This window comes from Leucoraja erinacea, chromosome 28 (genome assembly GCF_028641065.1).
Source record: "Leucoraja erinacea ecotype New England chromosome 28, Leri_hhj_1, whole genome shotgun sequence".
NCBI lineage: Eukaryota > Metazoa > Chordata > Chondrichthyes > Rajiformes > Rajidae > Leucoraja > Leucoraja erinaceus.
Genome location: NC_073404.1, coordinates 13,477,491 through 13,497,822, shown reverse-complemented (window position 1 = coordinate 13,497,822; position 20,332 = coordinate 13,477,491). Strand labels below are relative to the sequence as shown.

The 20,332-nt window shown below is 50.0% G+C and overlaps 1 protein-coding gene across 1 annotated transcript in view; it reads right to left on the bottom strand.

The window, feature by feature from the left end:
- smg6 (SMG6 nonsense mediated mRNA decay factor) overlaps positions 1-4,729 on the bottom strand; it is a 299,932-nt gene extending 295,203 nt beyond the window's left edge. Inside the window, exons 1-2 of the mRNA XM_055657778.1 lie at positions 4,606-4,729; positions 1,974-3,822 (exon numbers count right to left, since the gene is read on the bottom strand). Of these exons, the coding sequence (XP_055513753.1) occupies positions 1,974-3,822; positions 4,606-4,729 (1,973 nt within the window). The remainder of the gene's footprint in view (positions 1-1,973; positions 3,823-4,605) is intronic.
- Between the last annotated feature and the right edge of the window lie 15,603 nt (positions 4,730-20,332).

Here is a 20,332-nt window from a genome sequence, read left to right as displayed (position 1 = left end):
CCTTACGGTGATCAGCCAAATATTTCACATGGCTCTATGATAGATTTTATCCCACATAACTCCTGCAAAGAATTTCAGGATATTTTGGAACTTAAAGAACTGTAACTGAGCCACTGCTGTAAGATAAAAGTAAATGCAACACATGTCCACCTACCGACAGTAGGGCACTGCTCAAGGTGGAAACAGCATACATAGCACCATCAGGGAGGTCCATACAGAAAGTACTTCAGCACACGACATGGCCATTGGAAAAGGTACACCAGACCACCCCAGGACCACAAGGGGAACCCTCACCCCTGCTCTTTATACATTGCCATGTGATTGCCCAATTAACTTAGGCTGACATGCAAGATCTTGTTTCAATGTCTCACTCTAAGCCAGCCTCAGTGCAGCACCGTCTCTGTTCTCTGCGAGCATCAGCCCAGGATGGGAGCTCAGTAGAACCTGCACAGAACAGTAATTGACTCCTCTACTGCTGTTAATGACTTCTACCTAACACGGACAAGCACCCCCACCACAGTTGATTTTCAGTGCTGCCTGGCCCGCTGAGTTACTCCAGCACTTTGTCCTTTTGTTTAAACCGGCATCTGCTGGTTTCTCGTGCCTCCGATTTTCAGGCCTTCGCACCCAATATTATATAAATGATCACACCGTCAACCCAAGGGCTGATCTGATGACTAACGGTAACTGATTGTGCCATTTTATGTGATTCGCTGCAGATTTTGACCTCAGCACAGCACAGTACATGACTCAGACCCTGGCACAGCACCCCATCGCAAGAGAACATGGCAGATTCTCAGCAGGAGCAGATAGCATCTTTAAAAAACAGTTGGATTAGCCCGGTGTAATTTTTGCAAGAAAATTGATGATTAGGGGACGAGCAGCTGTCACGTTTTGTTTTTTAGGTAAGTACCTGAACAGAAGCAATGATGGGTTCACAACTGAGAATCACTAGTAATTCTCAGAATAATTCACTTGAACTTTGCGTAGTACAGACAAGACACAATTGCCTTCTTTTACATAAACCAAGGTTTACGATAAGGTGTTTTACGTACAAATCGATACACAAGATACTGCCACAGGTGGAACCTGGAGGAAAAAACAACTGCTGGAGGAACTTGGTGAGTCGTGCAACATCTGAGAGGCTAACAAACTATTCACATTTCAGGTCGAGACCTGTATCAGGACTTGGTGAATCGCCTCCAATGCTACTATATCTTTTTTTAGATATGGGGTCCAAAACTGTGGGCATTTTTCCAGATGAATTCTGAAGAAGATTCCACAGCCAGGAACTGTTTCTCTCTCCATAGATGAAGATCAACCTGAACATCTCCAGAATTCCCTGATTTATGACAGATTTCTGGCATCTGCAGTTTATTTACTTTTACGTTTCTACCTATCTCACCTGCCATCTTAACCTTCAGGAATCTGTTACCAATACCTCAGTGCCTTGCCTGCCATCCCCATATTCCACCTGCCATTTTCCCATTCCACAGGCCTCCCTAGCAATTCCCCGTGGTTCCCGAGGGAGTTTAATCGAGACAAGGGAATGGAGAGACTAACAGTGGCTTGACACTCGGTCAAATCTTACGGGCAACAGTGGCGCAGCGGTAGAGTTGCTGCCTTACAGCGCTAGTGACCCGGGATCGATCCTGACTACAGGTGCTGTCTGTATGGAGTTTGTACGTTCTACCCGTGAATGCATCTGCGGTTCCTTCCTTCACACTCTCAGTGACTGTGTTGGTTTTCCCCGGGCTGATACTGTTTCCTCCCTCACTCCAAAAATGTACAGGTTTGTAGATTAACTTGGCTTCGGTAAAAATTGTAAATTGTCCCTTTTGTGTGTAGGATAGTGTTAGAGTATGGTGATCACTGGTCAGAGCAGGCTCGGTGGGCCAAAGGACCTGTTTCCGCGCTGTATCTCTAAACTAAACTGGAAGTAAATAGTCATGGCCAGAGGCAAAAGGGCTCACCTGAGTAGGGCCATCCTCTCCAGCCCGTCCTTACTGACATTGTCTCTGGAGAGCAGGTTGCTGAGCTGCAGCTCCTGGTTGTCTGCCATCCGCAGGAGCTTCCCCAGTTCCTGATGCTGGAGAGTCTGCACGTGCTGCTCCATGTCTTCAGGATGCAACTGCCCAGTCTGGTAGGGAGCAATAAACTGGGCAGGAGGGTAGCTCGGGTAATACTGTGTAGAATACATGGTGGTGTTACCACCTATCTGGTAGGGCATAGTGTAGGCCCCATATGAATACTGGGGGCCAGTCACGGCAGCCCTGGAGTAACCGTAGGGATTGTCCGAGTTTTGGAACTTGTAGTACGCCGTGGGCGTTGGGTGTGTGTAGGAAGAGTAGGTCTCTCCCTGGGAGGATGAACTACACTCATCATCAGTGTCCAAGAAATGCAATTGGGCAGTCTGGCTCTTCAGTGCAGGTTTTTGGTCGGGATTGTTGGGATCCCAGAGCCTCCGGGATGTCCCACCACGGCCCCGGCTTCGGGAACCTCGACCAAACAGAAGTCTTAGCCCCACCTGTGGGGAATCAGGAGAGCCAGGGACTGTGGATGACAGATCGGTGTTGGCGGGCAGGATCAAAATACCCCGGCCCTTCCCTTTGGGTTCTTCCACTTTATCCCTTCTCTCCGTGTTCAGACCGAGTTTGCCCGACAGGCCAGGTTTGTTCACCACCCGGCCGCCTTTGCCTCTCCCTTTGTTCTTTTCCTCAGAGTTTGGCCTGGATGCAATGGTCATTCTGCTGCCCGTCTCATTGTCAAACATAACCCTTTGCGAGGACTTGTTCTCCCTGTTCCTGCAGTCCGCACTTCTGACAAATGCTCGCTCTTTCTCGTAACCTTTACGCTTTTCAGGTGCATGGTTTCTGGTCTCCTCAGCACAGTCATCCTCCAAAGAATCTGTGGAAGAGATTGAAACCTGTTTGGAAGATCTCAACCTTTCTTTCCGCTCACCTGTAGTTTTCTTTTCCTTCCCCGCTCCTCTCTTCCTTTCCACGTCAGCAGGCCGGTGCTGGCACGGAGGTCCTTCGAGGCTGTTGTTGCTTCCTGCAGAGCTCACGCTGCACGTCCGGTTACGGCCCCTGCGCTTGTCAGACCTGGAGTAGCGCTTCGACAGCCCGCCGGCTCTCTCTGCTCGTGCCTGCAAGCGATTGACTTGACCGTCTTCAGGTTCTTCTGCATAGTTATTTGCCCGACCTGCACCGTCCTCCCTCCCCCCCCTCCTCCCTTTCTCCCTTTTTCCAGGTTTCGCCGGTGAAATTAGCTGAATTTTCTCTTGGTCTTCCAGGTTATCTTTTTCTTCAACAATCTCAATAATCTGCTCCTCGGGACAGGCATCCTTACTGTAATCTGCCAGCCTCAGCTCCTCAACCTTCTTCACCAGTTCTTCATTGCCCATGGCACTGGGTGATTCCCTACTGAACCCTTGCACCCGTCTGTTTGGTTGGTAGATCTGGCGATCAGGTTTCTTGATCCTTTTTAACTGCTTTCCAACATCACTGGAGTTAGAACTTGCAACAGTTGACTCATCGGTATACTTAAAATCATCCTCTTCGTTTCGATCCAGCTGACCATTCTTGTTCATGCATCCCTGTTTATTTCCACCATTACCTTGGCTTTCACCAGCTAAAGGACTGGACCTCTTAGGCACAGACTTTAAAGGGCCTTCCTTATGACCCCCAATATCTCCTTCCTCCTTTTCAAGCTGTGTGGCTCTCTGCTTGTTGGTTCTCAGCTTGGAAACACCAGGCTGGTAAATTTGAATATCGGGCCGGCGGTTGTCCTTCCTCAATCGTGGCTCTTTAGTGGAAACGTCTGGAAAAGAACCAGTATGTTACATTTTGCTATACCGGGAGAGCAGGGAAAAAGGTAGGGGGAGAGAGGGAGGATGGGAGCGGGGAGAGAGGGAAGGGGGGGAGAGGGAGGGGGGAGAGAGGGAGGGGGGGGAGAGGGGGGGGGGGGGGGGGGGGGGGGGGGGGGGGGGGGGTGGGGGGGGGGGAGTGGGGGGGGGGGGGGGGGGAGGGGAGAGGGGGGGGGGGAGGAGGGAAGTTGGATGGGCGAGTGGGGGGGAGGAGGGAGTGGGTGGGGGGGAGGGGGATCGTGAGGAGAGGAGGGATCGTGAGGAGGTTGGGGGGAGGAGTGAGAAAGTGGGGGGGGGGAGGGGAGGGAGAGTGAGGGGAAGGGGATGGGGCAGTTTGGGGGGGGGTCAGTGAGAGGGGAGGGGGCAGTTGGGGGGGGGGGGGAGGGGGCAGTTGGGGGGGGGGCAGTTGGGGGGGAGGGATGGGAGCAGTTGGGGGGGAGGGGGAGCAGTTGGGGGGAAGGGCGGGCAGTTGGGGGGAGCTGTTGGGGGGAGGGGGAGAGGGCAGGGAAGGGGGAAGTTTTGGGGAGGGGGAGCAGTTGGGGGGAGGGAGAGGGAAGGGAAGGGGGCAGTTGGGGAGGGGGGAGGCCGGTGACGCGCGGCCCGAGACGGCCGGCTGCCGGTTGGAGCCGTTCCCGGGGCCCAGGCTCTCGGCCTGCGGGCATCGGCTTCAGCCCGGGCCGGGCGGGATTTTTCCGGCTCCTCGGCCGGTGGGTGCGTTTCACACGAGGGTGTCTTACCCTCGCGGGTCCCCGCTGCCGTGCCGAGATTGCGGGCCAGTTCTCTCAGCTCAGCCTCTGACACCCGCACCCGCTCCAGGCAGTCCGCCATCTTGTCTCGTTCGCGGACTACAACTCCCGCCATGCACCGGGGGCCGACGGTGGCCGCCCGGGACGACGCGCTCCGTCCCCTAGCAGCGGCAGACGCTTCCTGACGACAGACACAAAGTGCTGGAGTAACTCGGCTTGTCAGACAACATCTCTAGAGAAGAGGAATAGGTGACGTTTCTGGTCGAGACATTTCTGGCTCCCTGAGTCTCAGTCTGAGGAAGTGTCTCGATCCCAACCATCACCCATTCCATCTCACCAGAGATGCTGCCTGTCCCGCTGAGTTACTCTAGCATTTTGTGTTAATCTCCTCAAGGACCTGTCAGAATGTTGCTTCCAATCCTCTGGGATTCTCTGCGGGAGGATGTTTTCTATCTATTCCAGGAGGAAAAACATTGCACTTCCTTCGATGAAGTGCCTTCGACCTGAAGTTAGGTTTACTATTGTCACGTGTGTGTGTGCTTGTGAAAGGTTTTGTTTTACATGCTATTCCTATCAAACCAAATAAATACTACTATATAAATATGATCGTTAAACTCATGTGCAATTGATGGAGCGAAGGAAAAGATACTGTGCCGAACATAGTTCTCAGTATTGTAGCGCAACAGATCCAGGAACAAAGTCAAATGTCTACTATGAGGTAGAGGAGAAGATGACTGTAGCCCAGCTTATGGAAGGACTGTCTAAAAACCTGGTAAACAAGGGGAAGAAGCTGCTTTCAACTTCTGTTTCTTTTGCCCAACAGAAGCAAGACCAAGATGAATGACTGGAGTGGGAAAGCTCCTTGATCATGTTGGCTGCTTTCCCACGGCAGTGTGAAGTGTAGATGGAGTCAATGGAAGGAAGCTTTTTTGTGTCTACCTTCTACACTCAATACCTTGATGATGATGGCCAATGTACTGAAAACTTTCTTGACTGCCCATTCTACCTGTGATGTCACGTTTAAGGAACAATGCACCTGCACTCCTAGATCCCGCTGCTCTATAACACTAATCAGAGCCCTGCCATTCGCTGTTAAGGACCTGCCTGCCCTGGTTTGACATCCCAAAATGCAACATCTCGCACTTATCTGCATTAAACTCCATCAACCAGCCCTCCGCTCACTTGCCATCTGATCAAGATCCTGCTGTAACTTTGATAAATCCTGGAAAGTGATGCGTTGTCTCGTGTTATTACATGGAACATGGCCTGGCTAGCAAGGCCAGGATTTATCACCTCTCCCTAACTTCTGGGGGGGAAGCTGGGGGCGAGTCATCTTCTTGGGCGGCTGCAGTCCATGTGGTGGAAGGTCCCACAGTGCCACGGGGAGGGAGTTCCAGGATGTAGATCCAGCAGGGATGAAGGGAGGGTGAATAGTGGCCAATAATCTTCATATGCTGGAAATCTTAAATGTATGTACAATGCCCTCCATAATGTTTGGGACAAAGCCCCATCATTTATTTATTTGCCTCTGTACTTCACAATTTGAGATTTGTAATAGAAAAAAAATCACATGTGGTTGAAGTGCATATTGTCAGATTTTAATAATTGTCGATACATTTGGTTTCACTAGAGACGGAAATTAGCTGCTGATTAGCTACAATCTCGCATATTTACATGCAAATGTTAATTAATATGCACTGTCCCTATAAACAAAACATTATCTTATTATTATCTTATCACCATGTAGAAATGACAGCAGTGTTTATACATAGTCCCCCCATTTCAGGGCACCATCATGTTTGGGACACAGCAATGTCATGTAAATGAAAGTATTCATGTTTAGTATTTTATTGCATATCCTTTGCATGCAATGACTGCTTGAAGTCTGCAATTCATGGACATCACCAGCTGTTGGGTGTCTTCTCTGGTGATGCTCTGCCAGTATTGCAGCCACCTTTAACTTATGCTTGTTTTGGGGGCTTCAGCATATAAAAGGCATGCTCAATTGGGTTCAGATCAGGTCAGATCGGGAGATATCCCCATGCCCCTACTCGTAACAAGGACAGAGTACCTCTTGTCCTCACCTTCCACCCCATCAGCCGTCGCTTACAATATATAATCCTCCAACATTTTCACCACCTCCAACGGGATCCTACTACTAGGCACACAGACACATAGAAACATAGAAATTAGGTGCAGGAGTAGGCCATTCGGCCCTTCGAGCCTGCACCGCCATTCAATATGATCATGGCTGATCATCCAACTCACTATCCTGTACCTGCCCTCTCCATACCCCCTGATCCCTTTAGCCACAAGGGCCACATCTAACTCCCTCTTAAATATAGCCAATGAACTGGCCTCAACTATCTTCTGCGGGAGAGAGTTCCAGAGATTCACCACTCTCTGTGAAAAAAGTTTTCCTCATCTCGGTCCTAAAAGATTTCCCCTTTATCCTTAAACTGTGACCCCTTGTTCTGGACTTCCCCAACATCGGGAACAATCTTCCTGGACCTCCTCCATTGCCAGAGTGAGGCCCAGCGCAAATTGGAGCGGCACCTCATATTTCACTTCAGTAGTTTACACCCCAGCGGAATGAACATTGATTTCTCTAATTTTAGAAGATAGCCATTGTTTTCTCCCTCTTACCCCTTCCCTTCCCAGCTCTCCCACAGCCCATTGTCTCCGCCCTCTTCCTTTCTTCTTCCCCCCCCCCCCCCCCCCCCCCCCCCCCGACGACACAGTCAGAAGAAGGGTCTCGACCAGAAACGTCGCATTGTCTTGCTGTAGAATGAACCGCCGGCCAATGTGTTTTGAGGCATTTGTTTGAACTTGACCAGATAGGATGTATATATACACTTCAGAATTCATTATGCTACTACCATCAGCAGATGTATCATCAATGAAGATAAGCAAGCCAGTACCTTCAGCAGCCATACATGCCCAGGCCATAACACCCCCACCACTGGGTTTCACAGATGAGGTGGTATGCTTTGGATTTTGGGCAGTTCCTTTGCTCCTCTATACTTTGCTCTTGTCATCACTCTGATATAAGTTAACCTTCGTCTCACCTGTCCACAAGACTTTTTTCCAGAACTGTGGTTGCTCTTTTAAGTGCTTCTTGACCAACTGTAACATTGCCAGGTACTCGAAAAAGCTGGAGAAACTCAGCGGGTGCAGCAGCATCTTTGGAGTGAAGAAAATGGGCAACGTTTCGGGCCGAACCCCTTCTTCAGACTTCTTCAACATTGCCATCCTATTTTTGCGGCTAAACAGTGGTTTGTAACTTGCAGTGTATCCTCTGTATTTCTGTTCATGAACTCTTCTGCGGACAGTGGTCATTGACAAATCCACACCTGACTCCAGAAGAGTGTTTCTGATCTGTCGGACAGGTGTTTGGGGATTTTTCTTTATTATAGAGAGGATTCTTTTGTCATCAGCTGTGGAAGTCTTCCTTGGCCTGCCAGTCTCTTTGCGATTAGTAAGCTCACCAGTGCTCTCTTTCTTCTTAATGATGTTCCAAACAGTTGATTTTGGTAAGCCTAAGGTTTGGCTGATGTCTCTAACAGTTTTATTATTGTTTCTCAATCTCACAATGGCTTATTTGACTTTCTTTGGCACAACTCTGGTCCTCATGTTGATAAACAGCAATAAAAGTTTCCAAAGGTGGTGGAAATACTAGGTGCTGAGAGCTCTCTAATACCTGCATTAAGGAGGCATTTAAACACACCTGAGCAATTACAAACACCTGTGAAGCAATGTGTCCCAAACATTATAGTGCCCTGAAATGGGGGGACTATGTATAAACGCAGTGTAATTTCTACATGGTGAAACCAAAATGTATAAAAATGGCCTTTAATAAAATCTGACAATGTGCACTTTAACCACATGTGATTTTTTTCTATTACAAATCTCACATTGTGGAGTACAGAGGCAAATAAATTAATGATGGGTCTTTGGCTCAAACATTATGGAGGGCACTGTAAGAAATGTTGCAAGTTGAAGCGGTGGGAAATTAATGACGCATGGTGAGGCCATTTGGCCCACTATCTCCGTACCAGTCGCATAGCCTGACCCCAGCCTCCATCGGCAGCTGCAGGTCACAGCTCCTCAAGGGGCCAATCTTCCTACCTCGATATTGAACCACATCTCCAACAACCAGCCTGCAGGAGTGGAGCTGACCTTCAGAACTGATAGGTAACTGTTCAACCCCTGGTGACTGCACTCCAGAACCAAGGTTCATCTCAGTAATTAACCTGCTGTGTACAGATGAGACTTACTTTTGCACACACTCAGAGGCCAAGCTCCAAGCCAACATTGAATACGCCACGTACTCATCATCTACCAAAGTCCTCCATTAACTTGTTCTGCTGCCCTCCAACAATTAAGGTTGGTGGAAAAGTGGATCAACTTCTCATTAGCCCTGGAGCCACCTCCTGACAAAAGTGAATGTTGTTGATAACAGTTGATGCCTTCAATATGGCAGCATCCCCCCATCAATCGATCGAGGAAATGTGTACTTGAGGATTAAGATCTCAAGCATGGGACAAATCTCGTGGTTCATCGGGCAGCAGTGATCCCGGCCTCCTGTGTGTTGCTGAGACCTGGACCACCACCAGCAGCACCACAAGTAACTGGAGAGATCCCACCAGTGGTGTGTCTGCAAAATCCCCCAGGTTCACTGGGAGAAGGGAACCAGTGTCAGGTCAGTCCTCTCCCAGGTCAGTGGCCTAGACTGGAGGTCTCGATACACTCAGTCAGTTCATTCTGCACCCAACCCTAGACTCCAGAATCCAGAATCAGACCCTCTATTCCGAGCTCTGACTTGGGAAGAGATTCCCAGAGGGGCAGGAAAAGGGAATCTAGGATGTGCTGGAAGCCTCAGTAAGGAAGTGCACCGTCCCTGCTGACTCTGGGAACCTCCGGTCTACGACCACTCACAGCGGAGGAGGAGCGTTTAGGGTGGGATTGAGAACCTCAAGCCCATGTAGTGGGAGAGCACAGAGCCCCCACGTCAGTGATAAACGTTGCGCACCACCTCCCACAATACCCACCCACCACTCGGCCCATCAAATCCCTGCTGCCCCTTCTGGGGAAGGACCTAGAGTACTTACATTGGCCTCATCAGTCACATCAGAGCCCACAGAACCAGAATGGAAGCAAGTCACCCTCCATCCCCAGGGACTGCCTGAGAAAGTGGGCTGGATCCACGTATAGTCCACGTGTGACCCACACACCACCATCCTCTTGGTGAAAAGTTTATTTCTCACCTCTCCTCAAAATACTCAGTAGTTCAGACAGTGTACAAGGAGGCAGGAGAGACTGGAGGCTTTAGGGGTTACAGAGATGAGGGAGGATGTCAGGCTGGAAAGGTTACTGAGGTAGGTAGGGTGGATGTAGGGGTTTGAGGGATTAGAGATATGGAGCGGGTTACAGAGGCAAGGTAGGATGCAGTGGCTAGAATGGGCTACAGAGACAGGGAGGGGTTTAAGGGCTGGAGGGGTTTGCAGAGCTAGGGAGGGATCTTGGGGCCAGAGGGTGTTACAGAGATAGGAAGGGGTGTAGCAGCCTGAGGGGGTTACAGGGGTAGGGAAGAGTGTAGGGGCTGGAGGAGATAAGAGATAGGGAGGGTGTAGAAGCGAAGAGGGCATACTGAGAAAGGATGTTGGGACCAGAGGGGGTTACAGATATAGGGAGGGATGTAGGAGGCTGAGGGATTTACAGAGATAGGGAAGGGTGGAGGGTTTGGAGGGGGGTGATAGAGATAGGGAGGAAAGACGCGGGCAGAGGGTGTTACAGAGGGTGTTACAAGAGGGAATGTGACGGGCCGGAGGGGAGAGATGTAGGGGTTGCAGTAGGGAGGGGATTGAAGAGATAGGGAGAGATGCAACGATTGCAGAGGAAGTGGTTTGCAAGGATAGGGCGGGACCCATTCTGCAATCAGTGTGATGCTGCAGAGCACCTACTGTGCACCACAGCTGTTGGCAGCAAGTTGCAATATTGGGCTGCAGCTCCTCTGTCTGGTGGAGCATGTTACTGCAAGCGGCAGCTGCAGTGCTCCTGAGACCAGGACTGTGCGATGGGATGTGAACACCAGAGGCACTTGAATGCCGTGTTTTATATTCATCAATGTGAAACCATGTCTTGAGAGTTGTAGTTACACCTAATCCACATTGTAACTCTGAAATAAAAACCGACAATGCTGCAATAATTATTGATTATTTTATATATGTTTTATGTTATTGTGTTAATGGGCCTGTTAATCTGCAACAAGTAAGAATTGCATTGTTCCGTGGCTGGCACTTATGACAATTACATACTCCTGACTTGATTTGATAATCCTACAGCAGGAATCCGTTGTTAAGAACACTTAGAAAATTAAATTGGGATGAATAAGCATGTGAGCCGAAGGGCCTGTTCCTGTGCTGCATTATCTCATGTTCTATGTAATATATCCAATGACACATGTGAGGTAGCAATGTGGGTTGTGAGGAGAATGGAGAAGGGCTCCAGGGAAGGTGCAGACACGCAGATGAAATGAAACACGCATAGATGCGAGGTCAGATACTTTTGCAGACAAAACGGAAAGGGATTGAATGGTGTTCAAGAAGGAACTGCAGATGCTGGAAGATCGAAGGTACGCAAAAATGCTGGAGAAACTCAGCGGGTGCAGCAGCATCTATGGAGCGAAGGAAATAGGCGTGTTGGTTTTCACAGGAACCTGGACATCCTTCTGCACCAGTCACCTAAAGTTAAAATGCAGGTACAACAAGTGATTGTGAACGAAATAGTATGTTGACTTCTATTGTAAAATATTTTTTGTTCAAGAATAGAGATGTTTTGGCACAAACTATGTACACTCTGGCAAAACTATATCTGAAATATTATTTACTGGTCTGCTCTCTGGAAGGAAGGGTAGATTTGTTAATGAGGGAGCACAGTAAAGGTTCCCTGGACTGCTTGCTGGAGTGGTGACTTTATCACAAAGTGGGGTCGGGGAGGTTAAACAGACTGGACCTAGGCTGCAAGTTCAGAATATGAAGTGATCCATTAAAATAGATAATTTCCTCCGGGGCTCAACAGGGTAGATGTGGAGTTCGTTGAGGTGTCTGGAACCAGGGGTCACAATTATAAAACAGGGCCAAGCAGGGTAGGGATGTATGCAACCTTTTTCACCAGTGAGTGGTGAATGTACAGCACGGAAAGAGTCCTTTGGCCCACCTTGTCTATGCCAACCAAGTTGGCATACTGGGCTAGTCCCACTTGGCCCACGGCATTCTAAACCCTTCCCATCCATATATATAAGTAAGTAAGTTTATTGGCCAAGTATTCACATACAAGGAATTTGCCTTGGTGCTCTGCCCACAACAAGATATCCAAATATCTTTAAAAGTCATAATTGTATCTGCTTCTATTGGCAATGGTTGCAGCTATTAGTTGATTCGAGAGCCAGTTACTTGTGGTTTGGTGCACATTATTGCAACCCTGAAAAACAGTGAATCGCGAAGTGAGGGACATCGCAGAGCAACTTGGGCCCTTGCTTGGGTCATTCCTGTGTGACTGTAGAAGTGCGCTGGGAATTTTCATCAGATCACTGACTGTCCATTTGATGTCGAGCAGTCATGAATCAAGCAAAGCGCTGCACACCTTCGCTCCGTGACCTCACTGTTAGTCAGGCAGGAGAACGTTCAATATTGTTCCGACATAGACCGAGCCCTTGCAGGAGTTCCACTCCTCTTCTGCTGGTCAAGCCACGTCACCATGTCCCAGGTGTCCTGGGAGGATGTGAAGCTTCTCCCCCACTGGTCATCCGTAGGCACACACAGTCCACAGTGAACTCCTCTTGACTTTATGGCCAATGTTTCTGTGGGTAGGGTTACAGGGAAGCTAATGTTCCAAGGACACTCGGAGACCACAGCACTCTGATACTTAACCTCACCACTCAGGAAACAGCTGGTGGTCACATTTGTTTGACAGCCACGAAGTTAAAGGAAACGCCGTGGGGAGATCAGCCTGGAAATTAGAAGCAGAGTTGGATAATTGGGAGAATTCTACACTTGTTCCTACGCGAGCGTCTGACACATCACGATATTGCCTTTCAGACATGAATTCACTCGTGGCCTCTTAACACCATCTGGATTGAATGGCAGGTCTCTGGCAAAGTACTTCCATCAGGAATTGCTGTGCTGGGGCTGATCAGCTGACGTGGCAGAGGCTCCGCGATTACTGTGCCCAGCCAGCTCCGTCCTCCCTTGGCCCAGAGGCTCAGATAACACTGGAGATCCATTCCTGGGCATCCAGTCAACTCGGGAGTGGATCACCGTTCCCTGCTGAAGATGCTGCTATTGTTAAAGCAGCAGAACCCTCACCCCAACAAAAGTCAGTAGACAAGTTCACCCACCACATCAACCCTGAAAAGGGGGTTGCCAACTCTTCATAAGACACAGGAGCCAAATTAGTCCTCAAGAAGGAACTGCAGATGCTGGAAGATCGAAGGTACACAAAAATGCTGGAGAAACTCAGCGGGTGCAGCAGCATCTATGGAGCTAAGGAAATAGGCGACGTTTCGGGCCAAAACCCTTCTTCAGACTGATGGGGGGGGGGGGAGAGAAGGAAGGAAAAAGGGAGGAGGAGGAGCCCGAGGGCGGGGGGATGGGAGGAGACAGCTCGAGGGTTAAGGAAGGGGAGGAGACAGCAAGGGCTAGCAAAACTGGGAGAATTCAACGTTCATGCCATCCGGACGCAAGCAACCCAGGCGGAATATGAGGTGCTGTTCCTCCAATTTCCGGTGTTGCTCACTCTGGCAATGGAGGAGACCCAGGACAGAGAGGTCGGATTGGGAATGGGAGGGGGAGTTGAAACGCTGAGCCACCGGGTTATTGCGAACTGAGCGGAGGTGTTCAGCGAAATGATCGCCCAACCTCCGCTTAGTCTCCCCAGATGTAAATCAGCTGACATCTAGAGCAGCGGAGGCAGTAGATGAGGTTGGAGGAGATACAGGTGAACCTTTGTCGCACCTGGAACGACTGCTTGGGTCCTTGAATGGAGTCGAGGGGGGAGGTGAAGGGACAGGTGTTGCATTTCTTGCGGTTGCAATGGAAAGTGCCCGGGGAGGGGGTGGTACGGGAGAGAAGGGAAGAATTGACAAGGGAGTTGTGGAGGGAGCGGTCTTTGCGGAAGGCAGACATAGGGGGAGGTGGGAAGATGTGGCGAGTGGTGGGGTCACGTTGTTTGATAACCCAATCTGGGTTTTTGCGGAGTGATTCAATGGCAGTGCGTTCAGGGGGCGAGAGATTGGAGTGAGACGGGAGTGGAGAAGTTGAGGCGGTTGATAATGGCAGTGCATTTGGGGGGGGGAATGGTGGGGTCCAACATGACCCCACCACTCGCCACATCTTCCCATCTCCCCCTATGTCCGCCTTCCGCAAAGACCGCTCCCTCCGCAACACCCTTGTCAATTCTTCCCTTCCCTCTCGTACCACCCCCTCCCCAGGCACTTTCCGTTGCAACCGCAAGAAATGCAACACCTGTTCCTTCACCTCCCCCCTCGACTCCATTCAAGGACCCAAGCAGTCGTTCCAGGTGCGACAAAGGTTCACCTGTATCTCCTCCAACCTCATCTACTGCATCCGCTGCCCTAGATGTCTATTCGGTCCATTGAGTCTTGTGGTGTCCTCCCCTTGAGCTTTGGTCACACATTGATGCATTTATAGTTCTCAGTCGATGGGCAATGCCGGACAGTCTGTAGTTCTCACAACAATGGGCAAGTTGTGCTAACACTCAAACCTCGTCTATACAATCTGGTCATCTCGAGATGGCTCCAGACCCGAGGAGTACCTTCAATAGCCAATCAGCCCCTCATCAGGAGAAAGCTCACTACAATAACTAGTATCAGGCAGGCACTGAGAGTCATTGGCACAATTCACACCTAGAATACTCATTCTCTGAGCGTGGGCATTGCATATTAAGGTTCCTGGTTGATGGAGTTTTCGGAGTAATGAAGGTGTTAAACTTTGTTGCTAAGTTTTTGAAGTTCTTCCCCTGCTGAGGAACTGCTCCAGGCCTGTCGGTGCCTGACCCACAAGGTGCGACTTTAACAGTCAGCCTGCTCTGGGCTCGCAGCACAGTTACTGCACCTCTCGCAACCCCACAAATAACAAGAAGATGGACAGCTTGTTAGTTTTCATTCTGATGGTGTAAGTTGATGGATAACTGTTGGCCGGGACACCGGGAGAACTCCCCTGGTTGTCTTCTAGCCGTGGTATCTCAAACATCTAACTCCCCTCCTCCCCCAGACTGACAAACAGAATTAAAACAATGGGCCTGACATCCCAGGAGTGAAGTTCACAAATATGATGGCTGGAGTCCAACAAGAGGCATCTGGCTTTGTTATGCTTGTCACAGAAATCCAATCACACTTCTTCTCAGAGCTAGTAAACTTATGCCAGTGCGTAGAACTGGTCCAGGCAAATTGTTTTAGCAGAAACTCCTGTTTCAGACAATGCAACACTTTGGTAATGGATTGCCGGACAGCCCTTGGAAACAATTCCAACTTTTCCATTTGCAAAATGCACTGGCCGTCAGATGCTGTCATTGATTCCGAATGCTGGGGCCTCGGGGAGTACACCGGGGCCGATGCAGCTCGAGGCAGCGCACCGGGTATTGGACAAGTCTCAGGTGTACGGCCATTCCTGGGAGATCCTGTGCATCGTTTCACCCATTCATTGCCAGAGTGAGGAGGTAAAAGATCGTTCTCCCTGCGTGGGCGTTCATAGTACAGGGACACTGGGTTACTCCAACAAAGTTAGTTATAGCCTGTTTAACACTCATTGTCAAATTTTCCAGCAACCGCTCAAATAATTATGCTCTCTATCACAAAATCCTCATCATCTGGAGAGCATACATAGAACAGTACAGCACAGGGTCAGGCCCTTCGGCCCACAAGATCCGTGCTGAACATGATGCCGAGTTAAACTAATCTCCCCTGTGATCCACATCACTCCATTCCCTACATATCCATGTGCCTATCCAAAAGCTTTTTAAACACTCCCATCATGTCCACCTTCACCACCACCCCTTGCAGTGTGTTCCAGGCATCCATCATTCTCTGCATCAAAAACTTGTCCTGCACATCTCCTTTAAACTTTCACTTTAAAGTTGTCCTCTAGTCCTAACCCTAACGCAGGTAAAAGGTTCTAGCTGCCTATCCTATCTATGCCTTTCATAATTTTATATACTTCTATATACTTCAACCTCTGGTGCCTCAGAGAAAACAATCCAGATTTGTCTCCTTATAATTGTAGACACAAGGGACTGCAGATGCTGGTTTACTAAAAAAAAGTTATAAAGTGCTGGAGTAACTCAGCAGGCCAGGCAGCATCTCTGGAGAACATGAATAGGTGATGTTTCAGGTTGGGACCCTTCTTCAGACTGATTGTGGTGGACGTGGGAAAAGCTGGGAAAGAGGAGGGACAGGACAAAGCCTTCTATTCAGCATGTTCTCTGTATCGCAAGAAAAGTTGACTCCATAATTCACCATAAAACCACATTAAGCTAAGGCCAACAAAGCATCTACTTCCCCCAAAGACCAAGGGAGTATGGCAACTCTTACCAACTTCTACAGATGTACCAAAGAAAACATACCATTGGGATGCATCACAGCTTGGTTTGGCAACTGTTCTGCTCAGGGACTGCAAGAAATTGCAGGGAGTGCAGATGCATCCATTCCATCACACAAACCTGCCTCCCTGCCATCAACTCCATCTACACTTCACACTGCCATGGGAAAGCAGCCAACATAATTAAAGACCACTTCCACCCCAGTCATTCCCTCTTCTCCCCTCTCACATTGGGCAGAAGATTGAAACCACATACTAGCAGATTCAGGAAAAGCTTCTTTCCCGCTGTTATCTGACTTCTCCCAATAGCTAGGGTGTTGTCTCAATCTTCCAACCCACTTCATTGTGGATCTTGCACTATTCCTTTGTAACTGTAATGACACAATGTTGTAATACTATATTTGACCTCTGGTATTTTTCTCTCTGCACTACTTGTTGTCCTTGTGTATCGCTTGATTGGACTCATGTATGATATGATTCGACTAAATAGCATGCAAAAAAAAATGTTAATTGTATCTCAGTCCACATGACAATATTAAACCAATATCAAAAACTGTGAATCTAACTGTATAGGTAGATTGGGAAACCAGTAGATGCAATGTATTTGTAATGTACTTACCAAGGGGATTATGACACTGAATTCAGGCTCCCAGGTTTGGGGCGGTTTGTAATGTAATGACATGAACCAGGGATTAGGCAACAGACAGGATCATAAGGTACACAAAAATGCTGGAGAAACTCAGCGGGTGCAGCAGCATCTATGGAGCGAAGGAAATAGGTAACGTTTCGGGCCGAAACCCTTCTTCAGACTGATAGGGGGTGGCGGGGAGAAGGAAGGAAAAAAGGAGGAGGAGGAGCCCGAGGGCTGGGGGATGGGAGGAGACAGCTTGAGGGCTAGGGAAGGGGAGGAGACAGCTCGAGGGCTATGGAAGGAGAGGAGACAGCTGTCCTGGGTCTCCTCCATTGCCAGAGTGAGCAACACCGGAAATTGGAGGAACAGCACCTCATATTCCGCTTGGGAAGCCTGCATCCGTCGGGCATGAACATTGAATTCTCCTAATTTTGTTAGCCCTTGCTCTCCTCCCCTTCCCCAGCACTCGAGCTTTCTCCTCCCATCCCCCAGCCCTCGGGCTCCTCGTCCTCCATTTTTCCTTCCTTCTCCCCGCCACCCCCTATCAGTCTGAAGAAGGGTTTTGGCCCGAAACGTTACCTATTTCCTTCACTCCATAGATGCTGCTGCACCGGTTGAGTTTCTCCAGCATTTTTGTGTACCTTCGATTTTCCAGCATCTGCAGCTCCTTCTTGAAGACAGGATCATAAAATCGGATGGCCAGTCTTTGTCCCTGGGTAGGAGAGTCCAAAACTAAAGAACTCATGTTTATTGTGAGAGGGGAAAATTTCAAAGCGAACCCGGGCAATTGAGAAAGACTACACAGAAGTTGGCAAGGGAATGTGATTGCTCTGGGAGTTGACACAGGCTCAACGGGCCGAATGGCCTTCTATCATGTACGGAAACGTGAGCAAATGCAAAGTCACTGCCACTGTAGATGTTCCCAGTGAAAGGGTCACACACGGTCAAAGGAGAACGGACAAACTCCACACTGAAAGCACCCGAGTTCAGGATCGAACCCGGGTCTCGGGTGTTGTGAGGCAGCAGCTCTGCCAGCTGCTAAGACAGCGCTTTCCTCTGTGTTCTAACCCTCACTGAAGGCAGCTTCATCGGGCTTCACCTCCTCCCTCTCTGCCACTGCTGCACATATCGACCCTCACCCGCAATTTGTTCTTATTTCAGATGTCCACCATCTGTAATTCTCCCTTCCAGCTCATTCTCTTTCCCTCCCTTTGCCCTGTTTGATCCGTGACTTTTCGCTTCTTCAGTTACTCAGTACATGTTGCGAGCTTCACTTAAGCGAGGGCCTGTGTGCTTGAATCGATGTCAGCTGGCATCTAGTCTGGTAACGCTGGCTCCCAAAATAATTACTGATTACTTTCATATTTTCCTCCCTTTGCTGACAGCAAGTAAGGTGATCGAGGCCAGGCAGTTTATTTGGCATCGCACGGAGGCTCAGACAGGTCAGGCTGAGTTTAATTGTTTACGTCAGGGTGTTTCCAAGCTGCCAGCCAGGGGCCAGCTCTGGGTCACTGCGGCTCTTAAACTGGCCCTGCTTCTGCAACAAAGAGAATATGAAACCTCGGCCCGTTAGGCTGAATGGCTCTCCTGGGACTGTGCAGGGCGGTGCCGGGTTCAGATCGGCCAATCCTCCAACACAGACTGCCACCCCTGCAGAGGTTTGTGCTGCTGCCCCCGGGCTGTGTACGACCTGCGCCTGTGGACCTCGAGTTGTCCCGAGTGTTGGCGCTGGCAAAAGAACCAAGTGGCATTGAAGGGCGTGTGTGCGTGTGCGTGCGAGAGCCCGGTGGTGGGGGGAATGGTGCTGACAGCACGGCTCCTCTGGCAGATCACACTCCTCCAGTAACGTTATAAGTAGGTGCGTTCCAGTCATTGCTCAACCCGTGCTTTCCGTACAGATCATCGTGAACCGACCTTGTCCCTTTACTAACTGTGCAAAGGCAAACCCTGTTCGCCTATCTTGTCCCGCAAACCCCAATGCTCTTCCCAATCCCTTCACCATCAGCATTTTTAGGACCTGGATTGTGCCGGCCTGATATCGGTTTAACCTGGTGCCATGTTCAGCACGGACATAGTGGGCCGAAGGGCCTGTTCGTGTGTTGTTCCGTGTTTTCCCTGTGATCACTTGGCTGTTCCCCTCTTCAGCCCCCCCCCCCCTTCTTCCTCCCAGCTGCTCTGATTTACCTTCCCACATCCCAAAAACCATGTGGATGGATGAGTAAATCGGCCCTGTAAGATGCCCCTGGTGTGTGCGCAGGACATCTGGGGGAGTTGGTGAGATGCGGGAGGAATAGAATGGGGGCAAATACAGGATCCGTGTAATCTGCACATGGTGGCCAGAATGGACCCGGTGGGCCAAAGGGCCTGATCCTGTATCACAACACTCTGCTTAGTTTGTGCAGATGATGGGGTGCTCAGAAACTGAGTTTAGACACAGGGGTTGGACATGCACAGCATGCAGTGGTGTGAGGGTGTGTGAGACGTGCAGCACCCTTGACATTAGGAGGTGTCATCATACTGTTTAACGGCCAATACTGAAGCGAGTTCCGGAACATTCAGCAGTTTGGGCACACTTGACGTTCCAGCCAAAGCAATGCTTGTTCTGTCAGGGCAACACGTTTAGCCCAACCTTCCCGCCCACCTTCACCTGCTGTGCAGGGCAGGCTCATTGCCCCTTCGCAGAGAAGCTGTTCCTCCCAGCCTGGCACTGGCCACAGAGGGCGAGAACAGCTCACTGCACTCACCCCTTGCCATCCACAGTGCAATCACTGGGGCTCTGAATGGACGGGCGTGGCACCAGACAGTGAAACCCAGTCCAGACCACACGGGGCACGGGTCATGTGGGCAGGAAGTGGGCACAACTCGGAGTTCTGGAAAAGAGTTTTCACTGTGGCTGGAGACCGACAGGACAGTCTCCAGGCTAGGTGTATGAATGGGATTCCCACTCCCTCTCCCCCTGGATGCTGCTTTGTGGCATGCAGAGATCAGCTCGGACATAACCCAACCACTGAATGGGTCATGGTTTAATTCTCTTCACTGCCACACTGTACTCTGTGCCCGTCCCCTCTCTCACTCGTGTCACCTCGTACACTCCCTGCTGACACACAGACAGACAGCCCTGCATGTGCGTGGCCTTGGGCCCCTGTTACAGACACAAACACCAGCATTCCCAAGCCTGTACGTTAGGCAATAAAGTCAAGCAGCACACACCCACTTCCCACTCCCTGGAACTACACCAGGCGAGGAACAGCCTGAAGAAGGAAAGGAGTATCTGGAAAGGGAGCACATCGTGGGAAGGACTGTGGTTACTATGAGTCACAGCCCAGGTTCCAGCAGTACACATTCCATCAACAGCACATCACTGACTCCCTGTGGCAGGGCCTGGGAACTGCAGTAATCTCCTCACAGGTAAAACACGGCTCCAGACATCGCAGTGCATTCGGGGCATTGGCACTCCAACAGGTTTCAGAGG